The following is a 24,074-nucleotide window of genomic DNA, read 5'->3' as shown; positions in this document are numbered from 1 at the left end:
GGGCGTTTCCCAGTTTCTGGAAGATGGCGGTATCTGCCAAGCCTCTCCCTCTGTAGACCCCTGGCTCCTGTCACACTTGTATGCCCCTATCTGTATTTTTAAACTTGCTCCTCCCCCCGTTCCCAAGCATGTTATACGTTAATGTCACTGGTATGTACCTTCTTAGGCTTCTGGGCATTGAGACACAACCTATTTTTCATTTCTCCTAGCCTAGGAGACCAGGACGAATGGGAGCTTTTCTCCTCTCTCTACTAAAGGAGTCAGGCTTTGTCTCTTCTGAGGCATATTCTATAATATCAGCAATCTGCTAACAAAACTACCCATCCCTGCAAGAAGCAGAATTTAGGGCTGTTTAGACACTGCATGGCATCATCATCATCTGTACGTCTGTGAGCCTGTAGCAATGTGGAAGGAGACCAAGGTCAAAGGCCCTTTCTGACTGTGTGTGAATGGGCCTAGTCATCTTTACTGTTAAGATGAAGTGGAATATTATAAAATTTCTACTAAATAAGAAATAAACATATCAGTAAGGCTCTCAACCATCTCAGCTTTCCTTTAAAACATAGATATCTACCCCAGAAGTTCTGTCTCTGGCTGGTTTCTTTTTATTTACAGAAACTTGAGCTGTTGACTGTCTCTAAGCAGAGGAAGGCCTGGGACAGTTGTGAAGAGTCAGAGGTAGATCTGTAACTTATGAAGGGTGACGGAAAGAATCTGAGAGTTGTTCGTTTGTTTTTTGGGTGGGATTTTTGGGTCTAGAAGGTTTTTAACATGTTTATTGGTGGAATGGAAGGAAACAGATGAATAGAAAAGATTGAAGGTGTGAGAGAATGAGGGGGTGAATATGGAAAAGGTTGGGATGGTATCAAGAACACGGTGGAGAGTTTTCCCATGACAGAAGGTTAAGAGCCGGAACAGGCAAGTAAGTATATACAGAAATTTTAGATAGAGGAGAGTTCCCTGGGATTCTCAGTAAGGTAGGGTATGAAGTAATCTACTGAGATGAAGGGTGGGCAGGAATAGGAATAGACTAGGGGAGAGTTTAGTAGGAATTTTTAGAGACAGCCATTATGAGGAATGGGATAAGGAGGGAAATGATGATGAATAAAAGGATTGTTGAGTAACATTAAGCGCCCATTCGAGATTAGATAGCAGGCATTTGAAGTGGAGCCAACCCAGCTTCCTCTAGCAGTGCTCGGTGCAACAAAATCGAGACACAGCAAGGAGTTTCATGAGGAGAAATACATTTTTCATGCTGTATTCCTATTTGACAGAAGGCAGGACTTGAAGGCATCCTGAGATTAAGATAATTCCAAGACATTCAATACACATGGTATAAACAGCAAAAACGTAAAAAGTATACTTTTACATAGTAAAAAAGTATAGTTTCATACTTATACAAATATACAAATGCTATATGTATTTTTATCAATATATTATGTAAAAATAGTATATTTTGATGAGTACATAATAAAAATGTATATTTTTTATGTATATACAAGTATATTATTCCTTTGCCTTGTTTTTAAGCTCAAGCAAACACTACGTTAAGCAGAATGTGTACCTCAGTCACTTAGAATATCCAAGTTTGGGGTTGCCGCTTGAAAATCAGACTGATGCTGAAGCTGGCTAGGGAAAAGGCATGTCTCTGGTACATAGGCTCACCTAACCAGGTCCATGAGGTGGACTTTATTGGAAAGCAAAGGTAGAAATTGGGGATGGTCACTTGAATGAAAGTTCCTCAGTGCCTAGAATATTTACGGGCACGTGGTGGGTGAATGATAAATGTCCTTTGAATAAACATGTATATGTGTGTACGCATGAATGTATGGGTTAGCCATGTCATTTTGAAGCACTAGTCCTACCAGATAAAGTATGGAAAATCCTGATTAAATGGGTTATTGGTAGCCCAACACTAGGCATTCAACATATAGCTATGGTGAAAGCGAGCTTTCAAATTCCTGTTAAGACAATTGAACATATTTTACTTCACTTTTCTTCTCTGTCTCCCCCATTCCTTTTCTCCTGAAAGCTGTGGGTTGCCAGAACTTTTATTGAAATGAAAACAAAAATCTAGGGTGATGATCTAAGACATAAAGGAGCCAAACAAGTCCGTTAGTGTACTGTTCTTTAATATGCAATACTCTATAGCACATTTGGTGGTGATTAATGAATAATTTTGTGTTGATGGGTACAAGCAATTGGTTATTCATCTGTTCATCAAACCTGTATTGAGTATATGTCCTGAGCTAAGCTTGGTAAGAAATCATTAAGAGCGGGATCTTAATTCTTAAAAAGCTTAGTCTGGTAGAGACAACATTCCATGGACCTAGTCAAGTGAGCCTACCTGCCAGAGACATCCCTTTTCTTTAGCTAAATATAGCGTCTAGTAGAGATAACCAATGGTTCCATATGGCACCTGGCAACAGAGGTTAAAAAAAAAAGTGCTATGGGAGTACTTGATGCTGTGGTTGTGGATTTTCCGTGGGCAGTCTGCCATGACATACAGCTTTCATGTACAAGATACAGGTACTTCATTAGGCTTTAGCGTAAAGGATGGTGGGGATGACTCTCAGTGGATGATAATTTTATATTTCTTCTTGCTTCCTTCCTCTGGTGGATGGAAGGAGTGCTTGTCATGCTTGGGTTGGGAGTGGGCGGTTAGTCGCCTCAGTAAATGGCCACTCCATCTTTCTATTGATTAGGCCACGGGCTTGAGTCCTTTCTTTTTCCTAAACACTGTATCAAATTCTGTTAGCTTTTCCATCAAGATGTAGACAAGGTGATAGGAATGTTGATATCTTGTTAGGGGGTGTGTTACATAGGTATGTGCATTCGACAGAACTCATCAAACCATATAGTTAAGCCCTGTGCATTTCACTCTATGTAAATTCCCCTTCTCAGCCTCCCTTTCCCCACCTGGGCCTCAAATACCAAATACACGAAACTCTCCTTCCTCAGGGCCTTTGCACTGGCTATTGTTGCTACCTGGAAGTTCTTCCTGTATAGTCACATGATTTTCTCCCTCACCTTTTTTCAGGGCTTTGTTCAATGTCATTTTATCAGTGGGGCCTTCGCAGATTATCATATTAAAACGGTAACTCCCTGCCATTCCCTTTTTGCACAAAGAGCCAGCAGAATGTACAATTAAGATCATGGGCTCTGGTTTCAAATCCATTTTCTAGAGCTGTATGACTCGGGTGCCCTTTCTGTGCCTCAGTTTTATCACCTAGTATCATGTCAGTAGGGTTATTGTGAAGATTTAATGAATTAATACACGAAAAGCACTTAAAACAGTACCTGGTACATAGTAAGCTAATGTTATCTTTATCCCCTTTCCCTGCTTTGTTTTTCCTAAATTAGTTCTCACCATCGGATTTACTATATATTTAAAATATTTATTTGTTTATGGCTTCTTGCCATTAGAATGTATGCTTCATCAGAGCAACAACTTTTTATTTACAGTTTTTTTCCTTTTCCATTTTCTTTCTTTTCCTTTACTGCTATACCCTCATCACTTAGAATAGTGCCCGATATGTTATAGGTTCTCAGTAAATATTGTTCAATCAATGGGAAAATGAGCAGACAGGAAAGGGTTTGGGGCAGAGGTTGGCAAACTTTTCCTCCAAAGGGCCAGATAGTAAATACTTGAGGCTTTGTGGTTATAACTGTTCAAATCTGCTGCTGTAGCATGAAAGCTGCCTAGATGATTACATGAACAAATGAGTGTGACTGTGTTCCAGTGAAACTTTATTTACAAAAACAGGCAGCGGGCCAGATTTGGCTTATGGGCTGTAGTTTGCCAACCCTTTGGGTTGGGAAATAAATTTTGGCCTTGCTTTCCTGATTCTCATTATCCTTCCCTTGAGCAATCTCCCACGGCAGCAATTAATGCTACTCACACAGACCTGAAATAGTAATAACTTGAAAAGCAGTATATTACCTATTATTACTTGGCTCAGTCCTCATTAATTGTACAAAGTTTCCATATGTCTTTTAATATCTTAAGAGTGAATAACGATGTTAAGAATATATTTTGTACTTTCAACTGTGTAATTTCAGGGGTCTGGTTTTCATTCTTTTTTTCTGCAACAGCTGAAGACATATCTGTACTGCTGATTATGGCCAGAGGCATGTATGCTATAAAATGTTGACATTCCACTTACTGTACAGCCAAGAGTGTAACTGACACTCAGTTGAAATAGAAACCAATAGAAATTACCTACTAGACAAACAGTTTAGTCTTTGAAGTTATTCTAGTCTTATTTCTGTAGAAAACTCTTCCCTAGCCCACAATTTTTACCACTCTTCCCAGTCAGTGTGGTATGCTGGTAATATTCTTCCATTTTAAAATACAGTGTGCTTTGGGCCATGGTGTGTGAATGACAAACTATGAAATTTTAGTGCAAAATATAATAGCTTTTATTGCTGTATTAAAACAGAGAAGATCAGAAATTATATGTGTTTTGCTGCTGCGATGCATTGTAGTTAGACATGTAAGTAGTTCCTTACAGGTATACATTTGAGGTATTGCGAGTTCGGTTCCAGACCACTGCATTAAAGCAGATATTGAAAAAAAGGTGAGTCACAGGAATGTTTTGGTTTCCCAGTGCATGTAAGAGTTATGTTTACACTATGGTATAGTGTAGTAGACAATAGTCTGTCAAGTGTGCAATAGTATTATGTCTAAAAAAAAATGTACATACCTTCATTAAAAAACACTTTATTGCTAAAAAATGCTGTCATCTGAGCCTTCAGGGAGTCGTAATGTTTGTACTGGTGGAGGTTCTTGCTTCAGTGAGATGCTGGTGGCTGCTGACTGATCAGGGTGGTGGGTGGTGAAGGCTGGGAGGCCGTGGCAGTTTCTGAAAATAAGACAACAATGAAGTTTGCCACATCAATTGTCTCTTCCTTTCATAAGTGATTTCTCTGTAGCATGCAATGGTGTTTGATAGCATTTTACCCACAGTAGAACTTTTTTGTTTGTTTTTGTTTTTGCGGTACGCGGGCCTCTCACTGTTGTGGCCTCTCCCGTTGCGGGGCACAGGCTCCCGGACGCGCAGGCTCAGCGGCCATGGCTCGCGGGCCCAGCCGCTCCGCGGCATGTGGGATCTTCCCGGACCGGGGCACGAACCCGTGTCCCCTGCATCGGCAGGCGGACTCCCAACCACTGCGCCACCAGGGAGGCCCCACAGTAGAACTTTTTTTTGAAACTGGAGTCAGTTCTCCCAGACGCTGCCACCGCTTTGTCAACTCAGTTTATGTAATATTCTGAATTCTTTGTTGTCATTTCAACAATCTTCACAACATCTTCACCAGGAGCAGATTCCATCTCAAGAAGCCACTTATTTGCTAAACCAAAAGAAGCAACACCTCATCCCTTCAAGTCTGCTCATGAGATTGCAGCAATTCGGTCACATCTTCAGGCTCCACTCCTAACTCTGGTTCTCTTGCTGTTTCCACCACATCTGCAATTACATCCTCCACTGAAGTCTTGAATCCCTCAAAGTCATCCAGGAGGGTTGAAATCAAATTCTTCCAAACTCCTCTGAATGTTGATATTTTGATCTCTTTCCATGAATCACAAATGTTCTTAATGGCATCTTGAATGGTGAATATTTTCCAGAAGGTTTTCAATTTAATTTGCTCAGATCCACCAGAGGAATCACTATCTATGGCAGCTATAGCCTTATGAAATGTATTTCTTAAATAATAAGACTTGAAAGTCAAAATGACTCCTTGATCCATGGGCTGCAGAATGGGTGCTGTGTTAGCAGACATGAAAACAACATTAATCTCATTAATGTTGTACATCATTGTACATCTCCATCGGAGTTCTTGGGTGACCAGGTGCACTGTCAGTGAACAGTAATATTTTGAAAGGAATCTTTTTTTCTGAGCAGTAGATCTCAAGAGTGAGCTTAGAAAATTCAGTAAACTTATGCCATATGTAGATGTGCTGTCACAGACTTTGTTGTTTCATTGATAGAGCCCAGGCAGAGTTGATATTAGCATAATTCTGACAGACCCTAGGATTTTCAGAATGGTAGATGGACATTAGCTTCCACTTAAAGTCACCAACTGCTTTAGCACCTAAAAAAAGAGTCAGTCTGTTATTTGAAGCTTTGAAGCCAGACATTGACTTCTTCTCTCTAGCTATGAAAGTTGTATATGGCATCTTTTTCTCATAGAAAGCTCTTTCATCTACACTGAAAATCTGTTGTTTAGTGTAGCCACCTTCATGAGTTATCTGAGCTAGATCTTCTGGATAACTTGCCGCAGCTTCTACATCAGCACTTGCTGCTTCTCCTTGCGCTGTTATGTTATAGAGAGGGCTTCTTTCCTTCAACCTCCGCTAACTTCAGACTGAAATTCTGCAGCTTCCTCACCTCTCTCAGCCTTCACAGAACTGAAGAGAGTTAGGGTCATGCTCTGGATGAGGCTTTGGCTTAAGGGAATGTTGTGGCTGGCTTGATCTTCTATCCAGACCACTGCCACTTTCTCCATATCAGCAATAAGGCTGTTTCACTTTCTTATCATCATGTGTTCACTGGAATAGCACTTTTAATTTCCTTTAGGAAGTTTTCCTTTGCATTCGCAACTTGGCTAACTGTTTGGCACAAGAGGCCTAGCTTTCAGCCTACCTCCGCTTTCAACATGCCTTCCTCACTGAGCTCATTTCTAGCTTTTGATTTAAAGTGAGAGATGTGCAACTCTTCTTTTCATGCACACTTTGAGGTCACTGTAGGGTTATTAACTGGCCTGATTCCAATATTGTTGTGTCTCAGGAAATAGGGAGGCCCAACGAGAAGAGAGAGACGGGGGAAAGGCCAGTCAGTGGAGCAATCAGAACACGCACAGCATTTATCTGTTAAGTTCTCCATCTTACACGGATGCTGTTCATGGTGCCCCACAGCAATTGCAGTAGTAACATCAGAGGTCACTGATCACAGATCACCATAACAAATATAACAGTAATTAGAAAAGTTTTGAAATATTGCTAGAATTACCAAAATGTTACACAGAAACATGAAGTGAGCAAATGCCGTTGGAAAAATGGCGCTGATAGACTTGCTCGACACTGGGGTGCCACAAACCTTCAATTTGTAAAAAAAAAAAAATACAAAGCTACTGCTATCTGCGAAGCACAATAAAGTGAAGCAAATGAAAACGAGGTATGCCTATGTGTGACTGCCATTGATGTTAATTTAATACCAATGTTTTTTGTTTCACTTCTTCTGAACTTAGCCATATATCATCATTGTCAGTGCTAACACTTTTCTACTTTCCATTTAATTATTGTCCTCATTTGACATGGATGGAAAAAGAATAAACCTGAACTGTACTCCCCACTTGTTGGGGTTCTCTTGCGCATGTGTCACCCCTTCTGTCTGTGCTCCGTGGCTGCAGTTCCCAATTAAAGTACCATGTACACACCTGTTCCCCAGAACCCCACCCAGTGTGTCCTCCAGAGCAGTGCTTCTCCAACCATCTCTGGTGAAGGACTAGGTTTTTTGTTTTTTTTTGTTTTTTGTTTTCTTATTCCAATCCATCATGGATTCTTTTTTGTAAAATTCAGTTTTAAAATAATTGGGTTTGGCAGCAAAATTATCATATAATTGGATATCACAGCAAGGTCAAGTTGCTATAAAATTTTCTGAATGCTTATTCTCAATTTCTATACTTATCTCATAGTAGACCAATAACGGTGAACTAGCAGCAGTTCATAGGCCATGTTTGGTTTTTTTTTCTTTTTTTTTTGCGGTACGCAGGCCTCTCACTGTTGTGGCCTCTCCCGTTGTGGAGCACAGGCTCTGGACGCGCAGGCTCAGCGGCCATGGCTCATGGGCCCAGCCGCTCCGCGGCATGTGGGATCTTCCCGGACCGGGGCATGAACCCGTGTCCCCTGCATCGGCAGGCGGACTCTCAACCACTGCGCCACCGGGGAAGCCCCATAGACCATGTTTTAAATAGCACCACTTTAGAGAAAGAAGTAATTTTCAGATGTTTTTGACCCAGTGTAAGATACACTTTCTTACATCATGATGCAGTCCATATGCATGCATGTCCTTAGAGACGCGCACACACACACACATACACGCGTGCGCGCATGCACGAGTGCGCATGTGTGTGCTGAAACAACTGGAATGTCAGCTCCCTAAAGGCAGAGTGATTTGCCTTTTTTGCTTGTCTTTTCCACTGTTCTGCCTCCAGGACCTGGCACATGGTAGGCCTTCAGTCAGTATTTGTTGCAGGCAGGTATATACATAAAACCAAATCAAAAGTTTCACAAATAATACTTTTATTTCTTGTGAGATGTTCTGATGTCTTCTATTTTATTAAAATAAATGTTGATTATAGTCTACTAAACTTTTTCACTACCTTTTAATCTTAGGGGTTTATAACATACTCCTTTAGAGGGTGCTTATATATAGGCACCTTGTCCATTCCCTCCCTTTCAGAGCTTAGAGGAGCTGTTACCCAGCCCTGCCCTCCTTAGGGGTACAATTCTGGGTCTCACATATCCCAGAACTGCTTATCTCTTAGCCAACGAAGACTAGGTTGGTAGCCCTGGGTGGGAAAATAGGAGAGAGATGAGTCCTCAGGTTATAAGACCTAAAAAGAAGAGGTTAGAGTAGGTTAGAAAAATTAGAAGTTGAAACCTGCTCAGGCCCCCTGATGCTTCTGCATCATATTGGGAACTAAGTTTGCAAACTCGTAGGAGTAATAACATCATTCCAGAGTAGCACAATGAATTTGGTTCACCAACCTCTTGAAGAGCATGAAAATTCATTTTATGAGATTGTAGCTAGCAAGGGTGATAGCAGTGATCAAATTTATCTTAAAAGTTAAGGTGAGAAGATAGGTTTCTGGCCTGTGCAGCTAAGAGGAAGCTCACACTATTTGCCAAAACAGGGAGTATAGGAGCAAGAATAGTTATGACATGACAGTGTGCATGTTTGAGGAGCTCCCGGGGCATATGCATTTGTGCTGCAAGCATTTGATGTCCACCACATGAGACACTGGGGATACAGAGATCAGAAATACAGTCTCTATTATCAAGGAGCTCACAGTGCAGTCAAGGAGACAGATACTGTAAACTTTGGGGTCTCATGAAGTCATACTCAGGATGCTCCGGGAGGGCCCAAGGATGCCTGAGCTGTCTTGAAAGTGTGTGGATGGATGGAAAGGATGCCTGAGCTGTCTTGAAAGTATGTGTCCCCGGGCTTAGAAGGGGTGGTGCAAGGAGAGAAGTGACAACACAGAGGTAAGAGAGCAGGGTGTGTTCAGGGAAGGGTATGCTGTGCAGTGTGAGAGGCAGGCAGGGGTGGGTGTCCTGGGGGTGGTGTATAATTGGGACTAGAAGCATATGAGATAGGTGGTCCTGGTCAAAGTTGGTGGTCCTGGTCAGGGCATAATAGCTGTTTGATAAATACCTGTTGAATTGAGTGAGAGGCATACTTGGGTTTTGGACTGAAATCTTACATCTTGAGTGACCTTGGGCAAATCCATAATTTCGTGCAGTCATCATAATAGCTAATAATAGTAGGTAGAGGAAAATGGGCCATCCTTTCCATTTATCGCTAGATCTTCAGATTTACTGACATTTAATACACATCAGTTTTTCAAATAGCAGCAACATCCTTTTATTCAAGAAGTAAAAGATCTTGGCTTATTGTGATGAACTTTAAAAATCAACTCCCTTTGTCACAGCTGTGACAAAGCGAGAGAGAGGCATGGACATATATACACTACCAGACGTAAGGTAGATAGCTAGTGGGAAGCAGCCGCGTAGCACAGGGAGATCAGCTCGGTGCTCTGTGATCGCCTGGAGGGGTGGGATAGGGAGGGTGGGAGGGAGGGAGACACAAGAGGGAAGAGATATGGGAACATATGTATATATATATAACTGATTCATTTTGTTGTAAAGCAGAAACTAACCCACCATTGTAAAGCAATTATACTCCAATAAAGATGTTAAACAAAAAATCAACTCCCTTCTTGTTATCATTCCTACATAACAATAACATAGAGCCAAAAGGTTCGTTTCCTTTTATTTTAGCCTATTTCCTTGCTGCTTCATTTATTTGAATATTTAACCATCTTTTGTGGCTCTTCATTTTTGTGAGCAGAAGTAACTCTTTCTAATACACAGTCATTAACATGCCCTCTTTTATGCTCTGCCTTACATCCCTCTGTGAGAGGCTCTTCCATTTTCTGAGCATATGTTTGTGTTTATGCAGGTGGTTAAAATAACAAGTACTTTCTTATTTGGTTTGTAAATATTTGTGAGCCCTTGGTATGCTTGAGGTTATGATAGAAAAATAAAATATTTAAGCCAATTATATCAGGGTCAAGGGTGTTTGCAAATCCTATTGTCTGAAGATATGGATGAAAAAGTTTAAATATTTTATTATGGAAAATCTCAAATATATAAAAATGTAGACAGAATAGTATAGTGTTACCCTATGTACTTATCACTCATCTCAACAGTTATCAAATCATGGCTAATCTTGTTTCATCTATATCTTTACTGTTATTCCCTTCTCCTTTATTATTTTAAAGCAAATTCCAGGTGTCATACCGTTTCATCCATTAATATTTTGCTCCTATTATTACATAAACATTAAAATAATTCCTTAATATTGTCAAATACATGGTGTTCAAATTTCCAGTTATAGCATCAATATTATACTTATTTTTACAGCTTGACAAACTTTTTACATGTGTGTTGTGACATTAGATGTCACCCCTGCTGCCAACATCCCCACTCTTTTCAACACTTCCCCTGCCCCCTCGACCCCGATGTCTTACCATGTTGCCCTTTTCAGGTGATTCTGAATTAATTTTCTAGGGATGTTAGAGAAGACTGCAGGTGAAAGGATTTGGACTAATACAGTGTGGAGGAGGAAATACGTGATGACAGATACATAGCAGAGAACCAGAAAGCGAGGAGGATTGCATAAGAATATTAAAAAGTTCCAGACATAATGACTGAGTAGTTGAAGTTTAAAGGGAGAGATATTTTTTCAGGTTAAAACCTGAATTGCTTCTTCAGACCTGTTATTTTTAGATCAAAAGTAGAAGCAGGAGCTGGGGAGAGGAGCTGTGCCCTTGTTTCCCTTGGTAGGCAGTTCGCAACTCCTCTGGGTGGGGCTCGCTGTCCGGAGAGGAAAGAGGGCCTCTTGTGCTCTAGCGCAGTGACCGAGTGCGTGTCAGAATCCCGTGGCAGCTCGTACAAACCCTGCCTCTAGACTTTCTGACTCAGTAGATCTTGGCCCAGGGATTTACATCTGAGCCAGCTCACAGGGGATGCTGAGGCTGCGGCAGATCAGGCCCCACACCTTGAGCACCACTCCACAGTCCTTCCTACTCCAGTTTTCAAGGCATTGCTTTGCTAAGATTGTATCGCTGCCTACATGGGAAATCATCTCGTAATGATTGACATCCCTAGTGAGCATCTTGGGGGAAAAAATTGGTGCGAGATCTGTGGGTAATTTATATGAAACTGTTTTGTTTTCATAATGACCAAGTAATAACTTGATGCTCCACCAGCCTAGCTGAACATGTGTAAACATTCTTTCACTGAAGGGATTTCTCCTTTTAAGCGTCTTAGTATCCATCTCTAAGCATGGAATTCGAAGTTCTCTTTCAAACTTAAAACATTTTACCTAAGGAAAGCTGAGAAAGTTAGGACAAATGTCATTCTCACCAAAGTTTAGAAACAGACTTTCTAATTTTCTTACAACCTTCCTTCCTTCCTCCCTCCCTCCGTCCCTCCCTTCCTTCCTTCTTTCCCTCCTTTCCTTCCCTTCCTTCCAGAGAGACTGGGCAGCAGGCCTGACCTGAAACATCAGTTAGTCAGCAACCCTGTAAAAAGTATGGTTTTCTGCCAATGCTTCAGCCACCACACCCATTGCTGAAACATTCCCTGGTATTTTACCTTATTCAAATCTGCTCTAAATGGATCCTGGCCAAGCTTGAAATATATTCAAAATATGCTTTTACATTTTTTTTTAAAACCCATACTATAAAATATGAATGTTACCTCCAGGAGACTGCTTTTCCAAGGCTTTTCTTAACTTCTTTTTCTTAAACCATCCGAATAGGAAACCACTAAACTGAGGACTCTTGCAAGCAGAGCTGATCTCTGAAACAAATCAGGGGTTTCTCCAGTTTGAACTACAACCTTGCAAACCCCATTCCTTTGTTGTTGTTGGTAGTTGTATTTTCTGGTGCCTTTCCCTTCAGCAAGCCATTGTAGCTATTTACAATCCAGAAACAAATCTGGTATCGTGTGAGAATTCTCGGATGATAAAGTTTTTACCTTCTAAATGGTTTTGACCACCTAAAAGATGAAATTGTAATCAATAGCTTTCTGGGTAAGCAAAGAATTAGAACAAAAGAAACTGGTTATTCTGAGTTTTATTTTGGGTCTTAGGTGAATATAATTGGATTATTCATTATCCTTTATTCATGATATATTATCATTATAAGGCCATGCATAGCCTACTTATATTCATCCACTTTTTTATTTGGTTCCTTTAAAAATATTGTTTTATTTCTAACAACCATTTTCAATCCTAATTTTTAAAATTTGAGGTGAAACATACAGTGAAATGAACACATCTTAAATGTATTTGATGAGTTTTGATAAATATATAAACTTGTATAACCAACACCTCCATCAGGATATTGAACAGAAAGTCCCCAGTATCTCCTTCAATCATTCACCACTTCCTGCAAGTAATTCCTACTTTCTGTCACCATAGTTTACCTATTTTTGGATTTCACATGAAAGGAATCACATAGTACGTAGTCATTTATGCCTGACTTCTTTGGCTCAACATAATGTTATATGTATCAGTCTTTTTCATTGTGGAGTACTCTTCCATTGTATTAGAGTAATATTCCATTGTATCAATATTAAGTATGTGAGAATGCCCAGGGGAATCTTCCTCTCAGAAATGTTTCTGAAGATATAGGAAAATATAGAGCATGGGATTTTCTGAACCCTTTTATTTAGCCTTTAAAAATACTTTGACCCAGGCGTGAAAATTGACATTGCCTTATTAACACAGATGCTCACGAAGTGAGGCTGCCTCTACAGTAGCTTAAGCCATGGGCAAGTCAGACTTTTGATAAATATGGAAGCTCTATTCTTAGCATTAGTGCTTTACCACTTCAGGTTGCTGTTCTTAACTCTTCTATGTAGTCCTTTAATGCCCATTTCGAGTTTATTGAGACTTATTTTGTGGCCTTGCATACCTGCATGGCCTGTCCTGGTGAATATAACAAGTGGATTGAGAAGAATGTATGTTCTGCATTTGGATTTTTTTTTTTAATATTTGTGTATTTATTTAGCTGTGTTGAGTCTTAGTTGCAGCACGCGGGCTTCTCTCTAGTTGTGGCTTGCAGGCTCTAGAGCGCGGGCTTAGTTGCCCTGCGGCATGTGGGATCTTAGTTCCCCAGCTGGGGATCGAACCCGCGTCCCCTGCATTGGAAGGCGGATTCTTAACCACTGGACCACTGGGGAAGTCCCTGCATTTGGATGTTTTGTTCTATAAATTCAGTTAGGTCAAGACGGTTGATAGTGTTGCTAACATCTATATTATTACCTGAATTTTTTCCTGCCTTGTCTGTCATTCTAAAAGAAGGTTGAAAAGGAGGAACAAATGAAAGATGGAACAAACAGGAAAGCAATGGCAGGGCAGTAGACTTAAATCCAACCATATCAACAATTACGTTAACTATAAATGGGCAGAATGTGTGTAATTCTCCCTTAATTGTGTCAGATTTTGCCTCATGTCATTTGAAGCTCTGTTATTAGTTGCAAAAACTTTTGTGATTGTTAGGACTTCCTGATGAATTGACTCTTAGCATTATAAAATACCCCTCTTTCTTTCTAGTAACACTTGTTGATTGGAAGTCATTTTTCTTATATTAATATAGCCACTCCTCCTTTCCCAGGCTTACTGTGTCTTTGGATTTAACCAGTCTGACAATCTCTGGCTTTTATTAATGTTTATTCCATTTATATGTAATGTAATGGTAAATTATATGATTGAGTTTATCTACCATTTGCCATTTGATTTCTTTTTCTCCCGTCTCTTCATTGTTCCACCTTTACTGCCTTCTTTTGGATTAAATGAGGATTTTATTAGTAGTCTATTTCATCAACTCAATTGGCTTTTTACTTTGTCTTTTTATTTTATAGTTTTAATGGATTATATTATATATTATTATCACAGCCTGCTATGAATTAGTATTAAACACCTTTGTGCATAAGGTAAGAACTTTACCCCCTTTTATCCACCGAGCCATTAAGACTGATTTTTTTCATAAGCCCTAACCACTCTGCATCATGTGGATGGGGGAGTGCCCACAAGTGAAAAGATGTATAAATGTGAATATCACTCATTATGGTTCCCTTTACTCAAGAGCTGAATTCCTCATAGTTTCTACCTGCTTTTGGTCACTCTCCAATTTCTTTAAAATTGTTTTATATGTCATCCAGTGTTTTGTATTGCTATTTGTGGGACAGTAAGTCCAATACAATCTATTCCACTATTATCAGAACTGGAATTCCCATTTAGTCATTTTTAATAGTGTAATAATAACTTTTGAGTCCATCCCTAATTCAGAAACTTGACAGTAACCTTCATTTAACTTTGCAACCCTTTTTCCCATTCTGTCCCTCTACGTCCCTGGCTTAAGGCAGCCATCATCCTGAATTGTGTATTATCGTTCCCTCTTTTCTTTTTGTATAGTTATATTGAATCTATATGTATTTCTAATATATGTGTGTGTATTTATATATTTGTATTTAATTGTTTTTAACTTTATAAAAAGTCTTGCTGAATTAACCAGAGACTTACTTTTTTATTTGCCTTTATATTGCATAGATTTGTCCAAACTACACGTGCATTGTTTTAGTTTATTTTGAAAACTGTATGCAATTACATTGTGTAAATACACCAGTTTATTCATCTCCTCTCACATTGATGGACATTTGGGTTGTTTTCACGTTTTTGTCCTTGTGACAAGTCCTACTGTGAACATTTGTGTATTGCTCATGGTTATATACCTTGGGGTAAATATTGCTAGATTGAAATTAATTCTAGATTAATGCTAATTGCTAGATTAATGTAAATGTTTAATTTTAGCCCATTTTACATTCCCATTACCATTCTGTAAGAGATTCTGTGCATTCACCTCCTTTTACAGTACTTGGTACTCTCCAATTTTTTTGCCAGCTGACTGGGTATAACATGGTATCACATAGTTATCTTAAATTTCTTGACTATTAATAACAGTAAGCATCTCTTCATATTTTTATTGGCTGAAAGTGTTTCCTCTTCTGTTATATGTCTGTTCGTGACTTCACCTCTCCCATTTTTTTAATCAATTTGTAAGAATTCTACACTTGGAATACCACTGAACTACCACCTATATTTAACTAATTTTAATTTATTAAAGAAGTCTTTGAATCTGTCATTCTTCCTGACCACCCTGTTTAATTTGCAAACCTCTCCAAATTCCTGACCCTCTGATCTCCTGAGGATAACTGCTCGATTTTTCTCCTTTAGCACCTACCACCTTTGCCATATTACATACATATTTATTAATTGTGTTTACTGTCTGTCTTGTCCTTACTGTTATATGTAGGATGCTATGTGATAAGCATAGAGATTGAGAGTAAGCATTTATAAACTTTTATAACACTTTAATGTTGTTGTCGTATTTTATTATATTAAACAAAGACTTGGTCTCCAACAAACTGGAAATTTTTAAAAAAATTGGTTCTTCACCACCATTTTGAAAAGCATGGCCTAAGTTCTCATACCTCCACGTCATAGAATTTGAAAGGTACATTTAACAGAATAGAGAAGAAATAGATAATTACCTGTCTTTCTTGGAAAAGTGTTCCTGCTCTACACAAATTATAGTTGCCAACAAAGACGAATATTTGTTTTTCTAAGTTAGTGAGGTGATGAGAGCTTTTCTAAAGTGAGCATTATTTTATTTTATCAGCATTCCCCATGTTTATAGCTGAGCCTGGCATGTGTCTGTCTGTCTCTCTTTTATATATATGTATATAGTATCTATCTAGATACTATCTAGAGCTCTTTGAAGTTCAGCTTTTAAAATGAAAGGGAATGTAAGCCACTTAATGATATAAAATTCAAGGACCATACACTCTTTGGCTTAATCCTTTGTGTTCTCAATTTTCATGTTTTGAGGTTTCCACCCTGAAGCGTGATCATTAAATTTGCGCCCCACCTCTCTGGACTGTGCACTAGCTAAATGTGCAAGTAGATTTTTGAGAACTCCTAGGTTCATAACCTAGCTTATTAACCCCCTGATTTCTGGGTGACTGTAAATGCGTGCCTTGGGTATTTTTATGCTGTAGTATTTCTACATAAAATGGTAGTGATATTTTATACCTTCTGAAGGGAGTAAAGTTCTGGGAAATTCTTAGATGAAATCTATGAATACTGTAAAATCAAAGTAAGATTTCACAATGATTAAATGGCATTTTATTAGAGTGAATGCACAGTAGAGAACTGATCTAAGCAGCTGTTTATCAGAACTGTAAATATGTTTGCAAAAATAAAGTGGTAAGACCTGGTTACTTGGCAACAGAGGGCAAAGGTTTCTTTTAAGCAACATAGCCTTTATTTCCAGGCGTTTGCTACACCACAGTATCTGCAAAGTAGCAAGAGCCTTACTTAGGCCTGTTGGGAGAATTTATGTGGGTGCTTAGCTGGTACCTGAAATGTATTAATTAATATTGAAAATCACATAATTTACCTTCTTCCTGTTAATGACCAAATTTTTTGCAAGGATAATTTCAGTTTATTTTTTAACTGGTAAAAGAGTGAGTAGATTGTGACACAATTTCAGCCTAAACCTATCTGTGAGATAGGATCAGAGAAACAAAAATTTAATATTATAGTGGAAATCAGACAGACCTAGTTTAAAAACTGGTTTTTGTTATACTTACTTGCTGTCTTTACAGGCGAAGATCAACAAACATCTTTGATCTAATTTATAAAATGAAGAGGAATTTATGCATTTTATAGGGTTCCTCTCATGATAAAGAATTGTGGATAATTTATATTAATGTGTCGGAACCACTGTAGGCACTCAGTACATGATAGCTATTGTTATGTTGCAAAATACCAGTAGACGTGTATGTGCTTATTATATATGTTCCTGAACCATTTTCTTAGACAGATCTTATGGTAATTCCCTATTGCGGAAAAAAAAAAAAAATTAAAGGCAAAATTGAGAGAGCAGAGATTAGGTGGGGCTGGTGCAGAAAGAACAAGTCTTATCTATGCAGCATCCCTCATGGCCCTGAGCAAAGTTCCACAGCCACCTCTGATGACCTCACAGAGACCCAGAGCTCTACAGAGTACAGCGCGGAAACCATCCTACTGGAGTTTAAACACCGTGGGTGCAAGAAATGTATTGTCCTTATTTTATTAACTGATCAGTTATAGCATGTGGTCCTGCAGTACAGTAGGCAGATGAATGGTCATAGTTTGTTAAATGATTCATTTAATTCAGCTCTAATACTTCACAAATTCTCTGTATTTGACTGCGAGGTGGAGTTATAATTTGATGTTGAATTATCAAACCTGCCAGGAAGCATGTGTCATTTAAGGATGTAATGATAACATCATTATTTTTTCAGATCTAGGTTGGAATTTGCCCTTGACAAATAGCAAAATGATGAGTGATGCAAGTGACATGTTGGCTGCGGCGTTGGAGCAGATGGACGGTATTATAGCAGGTAATCTGCATCCTCCAAAAGACGCAATCATGACATTTTCTTTGCTCTCTTGACTTTTTTATTACAACTCTTTTATTACCTCTCTACTTTCATATTTTCATTTATTGTCTCTCTCCAATGCCTTTAGGTTCCCCATGGTTTCATCTTTGTCCCTCTTCTCCAATTTTTGCCAGAATTATTCTTAAATTTTATTTTAAAATGTCAGAAATTCTAGTACCATCCTGGGCTTCTAATCCAGGATAAGGGTGATTCTCATCCAGATAGTCTGTGGACTGCACTTGGAGGGATACTGCTCTACCCAGTATTCAGGAGTGTTTTGATCTTTTCCCTTGAATTCCACATTCACTTTTCCACCAATGACTCTCACATCTACTTATGTTTCCAATTCTTTGCTATTCTTCAGGTCCCTATGTCTACCAGCCAACCAGATACTCCCCTGAAATGTCTTGTAGACACATTAGTGTCATCATTTAAAACATCAAGCTCATTATGTGTATATGTATAACTGATTCGCTTTGCCGTACACCTGAAACTAACCCAACATTGTAAATCAACTATACTCCAATAAAAAATTAAAACAAACAACAACAAAAAAACCCATTGAGCTCATTATCTTTCCTCAGAAGCCCCTCTAGTTGTCTTTGTCTTGGCTAATTTCATAGTCCTCCATCCGTACAGTTTCCTAAAGCAGAAGTTTAAGTCATGCTAGGCACTTCCCACATGTTCCTCCATTTAGTTAATCAAATTCTATCAATTCTACCTCCTACCAAATTCTCCCATTCCCTCCTCTCTAAAATCTGTCTTGTCTGTGCTACCATTGTCTTGCTTTATCTAAATAACCCTCTCACTTGATGTCCCTGACACTCTTGCTTTCCTGCTCTAGTCCATCCTTTTCCAGACCACCAGAATCTTTTTTCCAAAATGCCAATCTGATCATCTTCTTTTTAAAAAATCTTCAGCAATTCTCTATTATAGAAGCTGAGCAAAAGCAGTCGACTATCATCTCCTTGTTTTCTCATCATAACTGAGGGGACTGACTAGTGGATGAGCCCTTTTCACTCCCTCGCAGTCCCCCAGGAGTGGTGGCTACCTAAGGTCTCATGTCATATTTTGTGTTTTGTCTCAAGAGGAGGACTTTCATATATTTAGGAACCAATTACAATGAGGAGATGTCTGAATGGGCTTCGGGTGGGCTTGTCATGCACACACCTGGCGGTCAGGGTCAGGGTACAGTTGGTCTCTACCGGCTACCAGGGTCAGGATATAGTTGTCCTGGCCCCAGCTCCTTCACTTTTCTGGTCACAAATTGGACTCTACTCTGCTTCGGTGGTTTGAAGAAATCAAAGGTATTTTCCTCTTCAGAAGGTTCTTCTCTTCAGGGGAGTGTCATGTGGGGTTTGACCTCCTTTGTTATACTTCTGTGTCCTGGAGACCCAACTTCAATTGGACCTCTTTTGTAGATTAGACCACACCTTGAGTACTGTATTCGATTCTTAGAATATTATTTTCAAAGTGTCACTGGCAAACGAAAACTTACCTAGAGAAGGTAAGCGTGAAGGTGAAGAGTTTAACAAACTAAGGAACTGGTTATGTTTAACCTAGAAAAGTGTATTCTTGCTCAGGGCATAATATTGGGTGGGCCAAAATGTTCCTTCAGTTTTTAAGTAAAAATAAAAGACACATTTTTCATTTTCACCAAGCACTTTATTGAACGGCATATTCACCCTTCTGTTCCACTACCTTCTGCCATTTTTCAGGCAACTCCATAATTCCGTCTTCACAAAACTTTTAATCTTTTTGAGCCAAGAACTGTTCCAGGTGCCTTTTACAGTCTGCCAGGGAATTGAAATTTTTTCCATTAAGAGAATTTTGTAAAGATCAAAATAAATGGAAATCCGAAGGTGCAATGTCTGGTGAATACGGCAGATGACTCAGAACTTCCCAGCCAAGCTGTAACAGTTTTTGCCTGGTCGTCAAAGAAACATGCAGTCTTGCGTTATCCTGATGGAAGATTATGCGTTTTCTGTTGACTAATTCCGGATGCTTTTCGTCGAGTGCTGCTTTCAGTTGGTCTAATTGGAGCAGTACTTGTTGGAATTAATTGTTTGGTTTTCCGGAGGGAGCTCATGGCAGAGGACTCCCTTCCAATCCCACCGTATACACAATATCACCTTCTTTGGATGAAGACCGGCCTTTGGTGTTGGTTGGTGGTGGTTCATTTCGCTTGCCCCACGATCTCTTCTGTTCCACATTATTGTACAGTATCCACTTTTCATCGCCCGTCACAATATGTTTCAAAAATGGAACGTTTCCATTATGTTTAAGTAGAGAATCGCATGTGGAAATATGGTCAAGAAGGGTTTTTTTGCTTAACTTATGTAGAACCCAAACATCAAAGCGGTTCACATAACCAAGCTGGTGCAAACGATTTTCAATGCTTGGTTTGGATATTCTGAGTATGTCGGCTATCTCCCATGTGGTATAACGTTGGTTGTTCTCAATTAATGTCTCGATTTGATCACTGTCAACTTCAACTGGTCTGCCCGACCGTGGAGCATCGTCCAGCAAGAAATCTCCAGCACGAAACTTCGGAAACCACTTTTGACACCTTCTAATAGTCACGGCCCCTTCTCCATACACTGCACAAATCTTTTTTTTTTTGCATTTCAGTTGTGTTTTTACCTTTCTTGAAATAATAAAGCATAACATGCCGAAAATGTTACTTTTTTCCTTCCATCTTCAATGGCTACACAAAAGTTCACTAATTTTGATGTTTTTATTCAATGCACGCTGATATGACAGCTGTCACATGCAATCTAACAAAATTGTTCCGAAGTTAAAGACAACTAAGCGGTATTAGAGCCATCGTACAGAAAACCCGAACGAACTTTTTGGCCAACCAAATATATGCTTTTATTTTTTTAATTTAAAATTTTGTTTTATGTTTTAACTTCCTTTTAAAAATTGAAATACAGTTGATTTGCAGTGTTAGTTTCAGGTGTACAGCAAAGTGATTCAGTTATACATATATATATTCTTTTTTCGGATTCATTTTCATTACAATTATTACAGGATATTGAATATAGTTCCCCGTGCTATACAGTAGGTCCTTGTTGTTTATCTGTTTTATATGATATATGCTTTTAAATAGTTGAAGGACTATTCAGCCATTTACTCTGTCACAGTTTCAGAAAATATAACAACTAGAACCGATTATAGGCTCTTACCAGAGGTTACGTGTAACCTTACACTTTTAGTGAACCTCTAGTCAAGGAGAGTGGTATTTCTGGAACAGTAGTTGAGCGATTACATTTTACATATTCCACTAGATTGGTGTATTTGTTCCTCAGCGCTGGCAGGGCTTCAGGACCAACATTAGAGTTATTAAGAAAATCCAGATTCCCCAGCTCCCACCTCAAACTGAGTCAGTCAAAGCTTTGTGGGTAGTACCTGGATTTATATTTTGAAATTACCATCAGTATTTCTCCAGCTGAGGTAAGAGGGAGAGGAAGAGAACTGACTACAAACATTTGGGGAATTTTTCTGAATACATATCTCTCCCCTCTCCCCACCTTGTTTTGTGATGGAGACTGAACAGAATAGAGGGTTACCATGGGCTCGTGTGTTTTTTAATGATATCATCAGATGATCCTAATACTTAAAACTGCTGGAATAGGACATTATAGTCTGTCTGGGTTTTGATGCTTTTCTGTTCTTCCTTCCTCTTGACATACTCTCCTCTATTTTTTCTGAGTTCTTATCTCAACTTTACAGGGTTTCCTGAGGGGGTTGATTGAGACAGTTATGTGGCTCCATCAGCGTTTACCACTGTGCATATCAGTGGTCACCATCAACACAATTTGGTAGATGTTTGGTTCAAATCTTGTGGTCCAGTATTAGGAATATCAATGGAATGAACCAGCTGAAAGAGAATTCCTTTCCCCATTGTGAGAACTGGCCAACTGGAGAGAGAACTTACACATTGGCTCACAAGTTTCATCAGTCGTAAGACCTTCAAATTTGTGAGATGATGGCCTAAATATCATAACTGTTGAAATTTAAGTAGAAAGTTAGTATGTATATTTGATGGTATGTATATCTGATAGACCAGAAAATAAAAATCAAAGAGATGAAGAGGTGTACATGGGTGCTTTCAGAATGGGCTGTGAGTCAGGTGTATGGATTTAAGTAGTAGAATGTTTTCTCTAATAAGTAATAGAAAACAAAAAGGGCTGTAAAACTATGTTTTCAAGCTGATGTTATCAAGAGCATTTGATAGTAGGCTGCAAACAAAATCGTGGGGGGGGGATGTTTATACACACATGCACATGCATATACAAATGTACACATGTAAGTTATTGAAGTTCTTCAGAGATTAGATTCTGGTCAGTTAACTGGGAGCTGGCCCTCTTACCTTTGAAATTATGCTATGCAATTTCCACCTCAATGTGCAACTTATTTACAGGGCATTTAGAGTTTATGGTTTCTAAAATTTGTATTTTGGGGAATACATGGCTCCACCCAAACTGATCTGCTACCTTACCTTAGCCCTTGTTTCCTTGAGGTCAGCACATCTTACCCCAAAGCCTACCATGCTCTTACTACTCCACACAGCTGCCCCCCCGTTAGATATTTGATCATTGGTATTTATCATCAATTGCATGGTTTTTATTATTTCACCAAATGACTATGCCTTGGGGAGGTTTACGTGATTGAATTCTCTTTTCCCTGTTCCTTGTTTGGTCATTCCTCACTGTGACTAGACTTGCTTGCCACCTTCAGCTTTGGTATATTATCCGACATAAATTGCTCTCTCCATGATTTTTTTTTTTTTTTAAACCTAGGTTCTAAGGCCCTGGAATATTCCAATGGGATTTTTGATTGCCAGTCTCCCACCTCCCCGTTCATGGGAAGCTTGCGAGCTCTGCACCTTGTGGAGGACCTGCGCGGGTTGTTAGAGATGATGGAAGCGGATGAGAAGGAAGGCTTGAGGTGCCAGATCCCAGACTCCACGGCGGAAACGCTCGTCGAGTGGCTGCAGAGTCAAATGGTAGATGTCTGCTTGTTACAGGTCCCGCACGGTGAACCTTCTGTGGCTTATTCCCAAATTTAGAACGTAGAATAGCTGATCAGAACAGGAAAAAACAGTCATAGGGCAATAGGTTTGCCCTGATTTTATCCCTTAAGAGATTCTGATTCCCTTTTGACCCTAAGGATAGTTTTTTTTTATATATATATAATTTATTCTTGGCTGCGTTGGGCCTTCGTTACTGTGTGCGGGCTTTCTCTAGCTGCGGCGAGCAGGGGCTACTCTTTGTTGCGGTGCGCGGGCTTCTACTTGCGGTGGCTTCTCTTGTTGCGGAGCACGGGCTCTAGGCGCGCGGGCTCAGTAGCTGTGGCTCGCGGGCTCTAGAGCGCAGGCTCAGTAGTTGTGGCGCACAGGCTCAGTTGCTCTGCGGCATGTGGGATCTTCCTGGACTAGGGCTCAAACCCCTGTCACCTGCATTGGTAGGTGGATTCTTAACCACTGTGCCACCAGGGAAGTCCCAGAATAGTTTTTTTTAAAGTGCTGTTAGTATACATTTCATGAATGCCAGCTGGTCACCTGATTTTACCCATAAAAGTGGACTAGCTTTTCAATTGTGCTTGAATGACCTGCTGTGGCTTAAAACCAAATAGTCCTGTGAGGGAAAGAACAGTTGCACTTAATAGATGCTTTCCTGGTAGTACTGGGAAGTTTACTGTAAAAGGACCCAGTAGCAATTCAAAATAGGGAGTGCAGTGAATAGATACCTCTAATAACAAGGGAGGTTGGTAGCAGTAGTTGATGTCAAGTGCCATCTAGTGGTTGTGGCAGTCATTTCAGTTCCGGTGCATCAGTTAAGCTGTGGATTGGGCTTTAAATGGTGTTCTTATTCACTGAACAATGAGCCTCGTTCTAGGCATCCGGCAGATCTGCCCTTTCCCGGGACATAGTGGTAAATACCGTGGTCTTAGTATGTGTTAAACACGTAAAATCTAGAGAATATCACAAAAATATTCAGAAGAGAAAGTAGAAAAGGTGTTTATTTTGTAAGTATTTAAAGGATATTCAATTTTTAGGAAGATGCATGAATAAGCCTAGAAGTTAATTGTATCAATATTTATATAAAAGCTAATGAAAATTGTATGAAAGAATCAAGATCTGTTTTTGGTCTGTGGTGGAAATGTAAGGTGTTCGCTTTGGGAACCTTGATAAGTACATCCTACGACTAAAGCATTTTCATGTGAT

At 39.4% G+C, this 24,074-nt stretch overlaps 1 protein-coding gene across 9 annotated transcripts in view; it reads left to right on the top strand.

Annotated features, from left to right (window-relative positions):
- Positions 1-24,074, top strand: part of PPFIBP1 (PPFIA binding protein 1) — a 177,906-nt gene that overhangs the window by 91,881 nt on the left and 61,951 nt on the right. For all 9 annotated transcript variants that reach the window (XM_060166673.1, XM_060166672.1, XM_060166671.1 and 6 more), the window contains exons 3-4: positions 17,705-17,803; positions 22,648-22,853. In XM_060166673.1, the coding sequence (XP_060022656.1) occupies positions 17,740-17,803; positions 22,648-22,853 (270 nt within the window). In that variant the 5' untranslated portion in view covers positions 17,705-17,739. The remainder of the gene's footprint in view (positions 1-17,704; positions 17,804-22,647; positions 22,854-24,074) is intronic.

The sequence above is a fragment of the Lagenorhynchus albirostris genome, chromosome 11 (assembly GCF_949774975.1).
Source record: "Lagenorhynchus albirostris chromosome 11, mLagAlb1.1, whole genome shotgun sequence".
Lineage (NCBI taxonomy): Eukaryota > Metazoa > Chordata > Mammalia > Artiodactyla > Delphinidae > Lagenorhynchus > Lagenorhynchus albirostris.
This window is presented reverse-complemented; position numbering and strand designations above follow the sequence as displayed.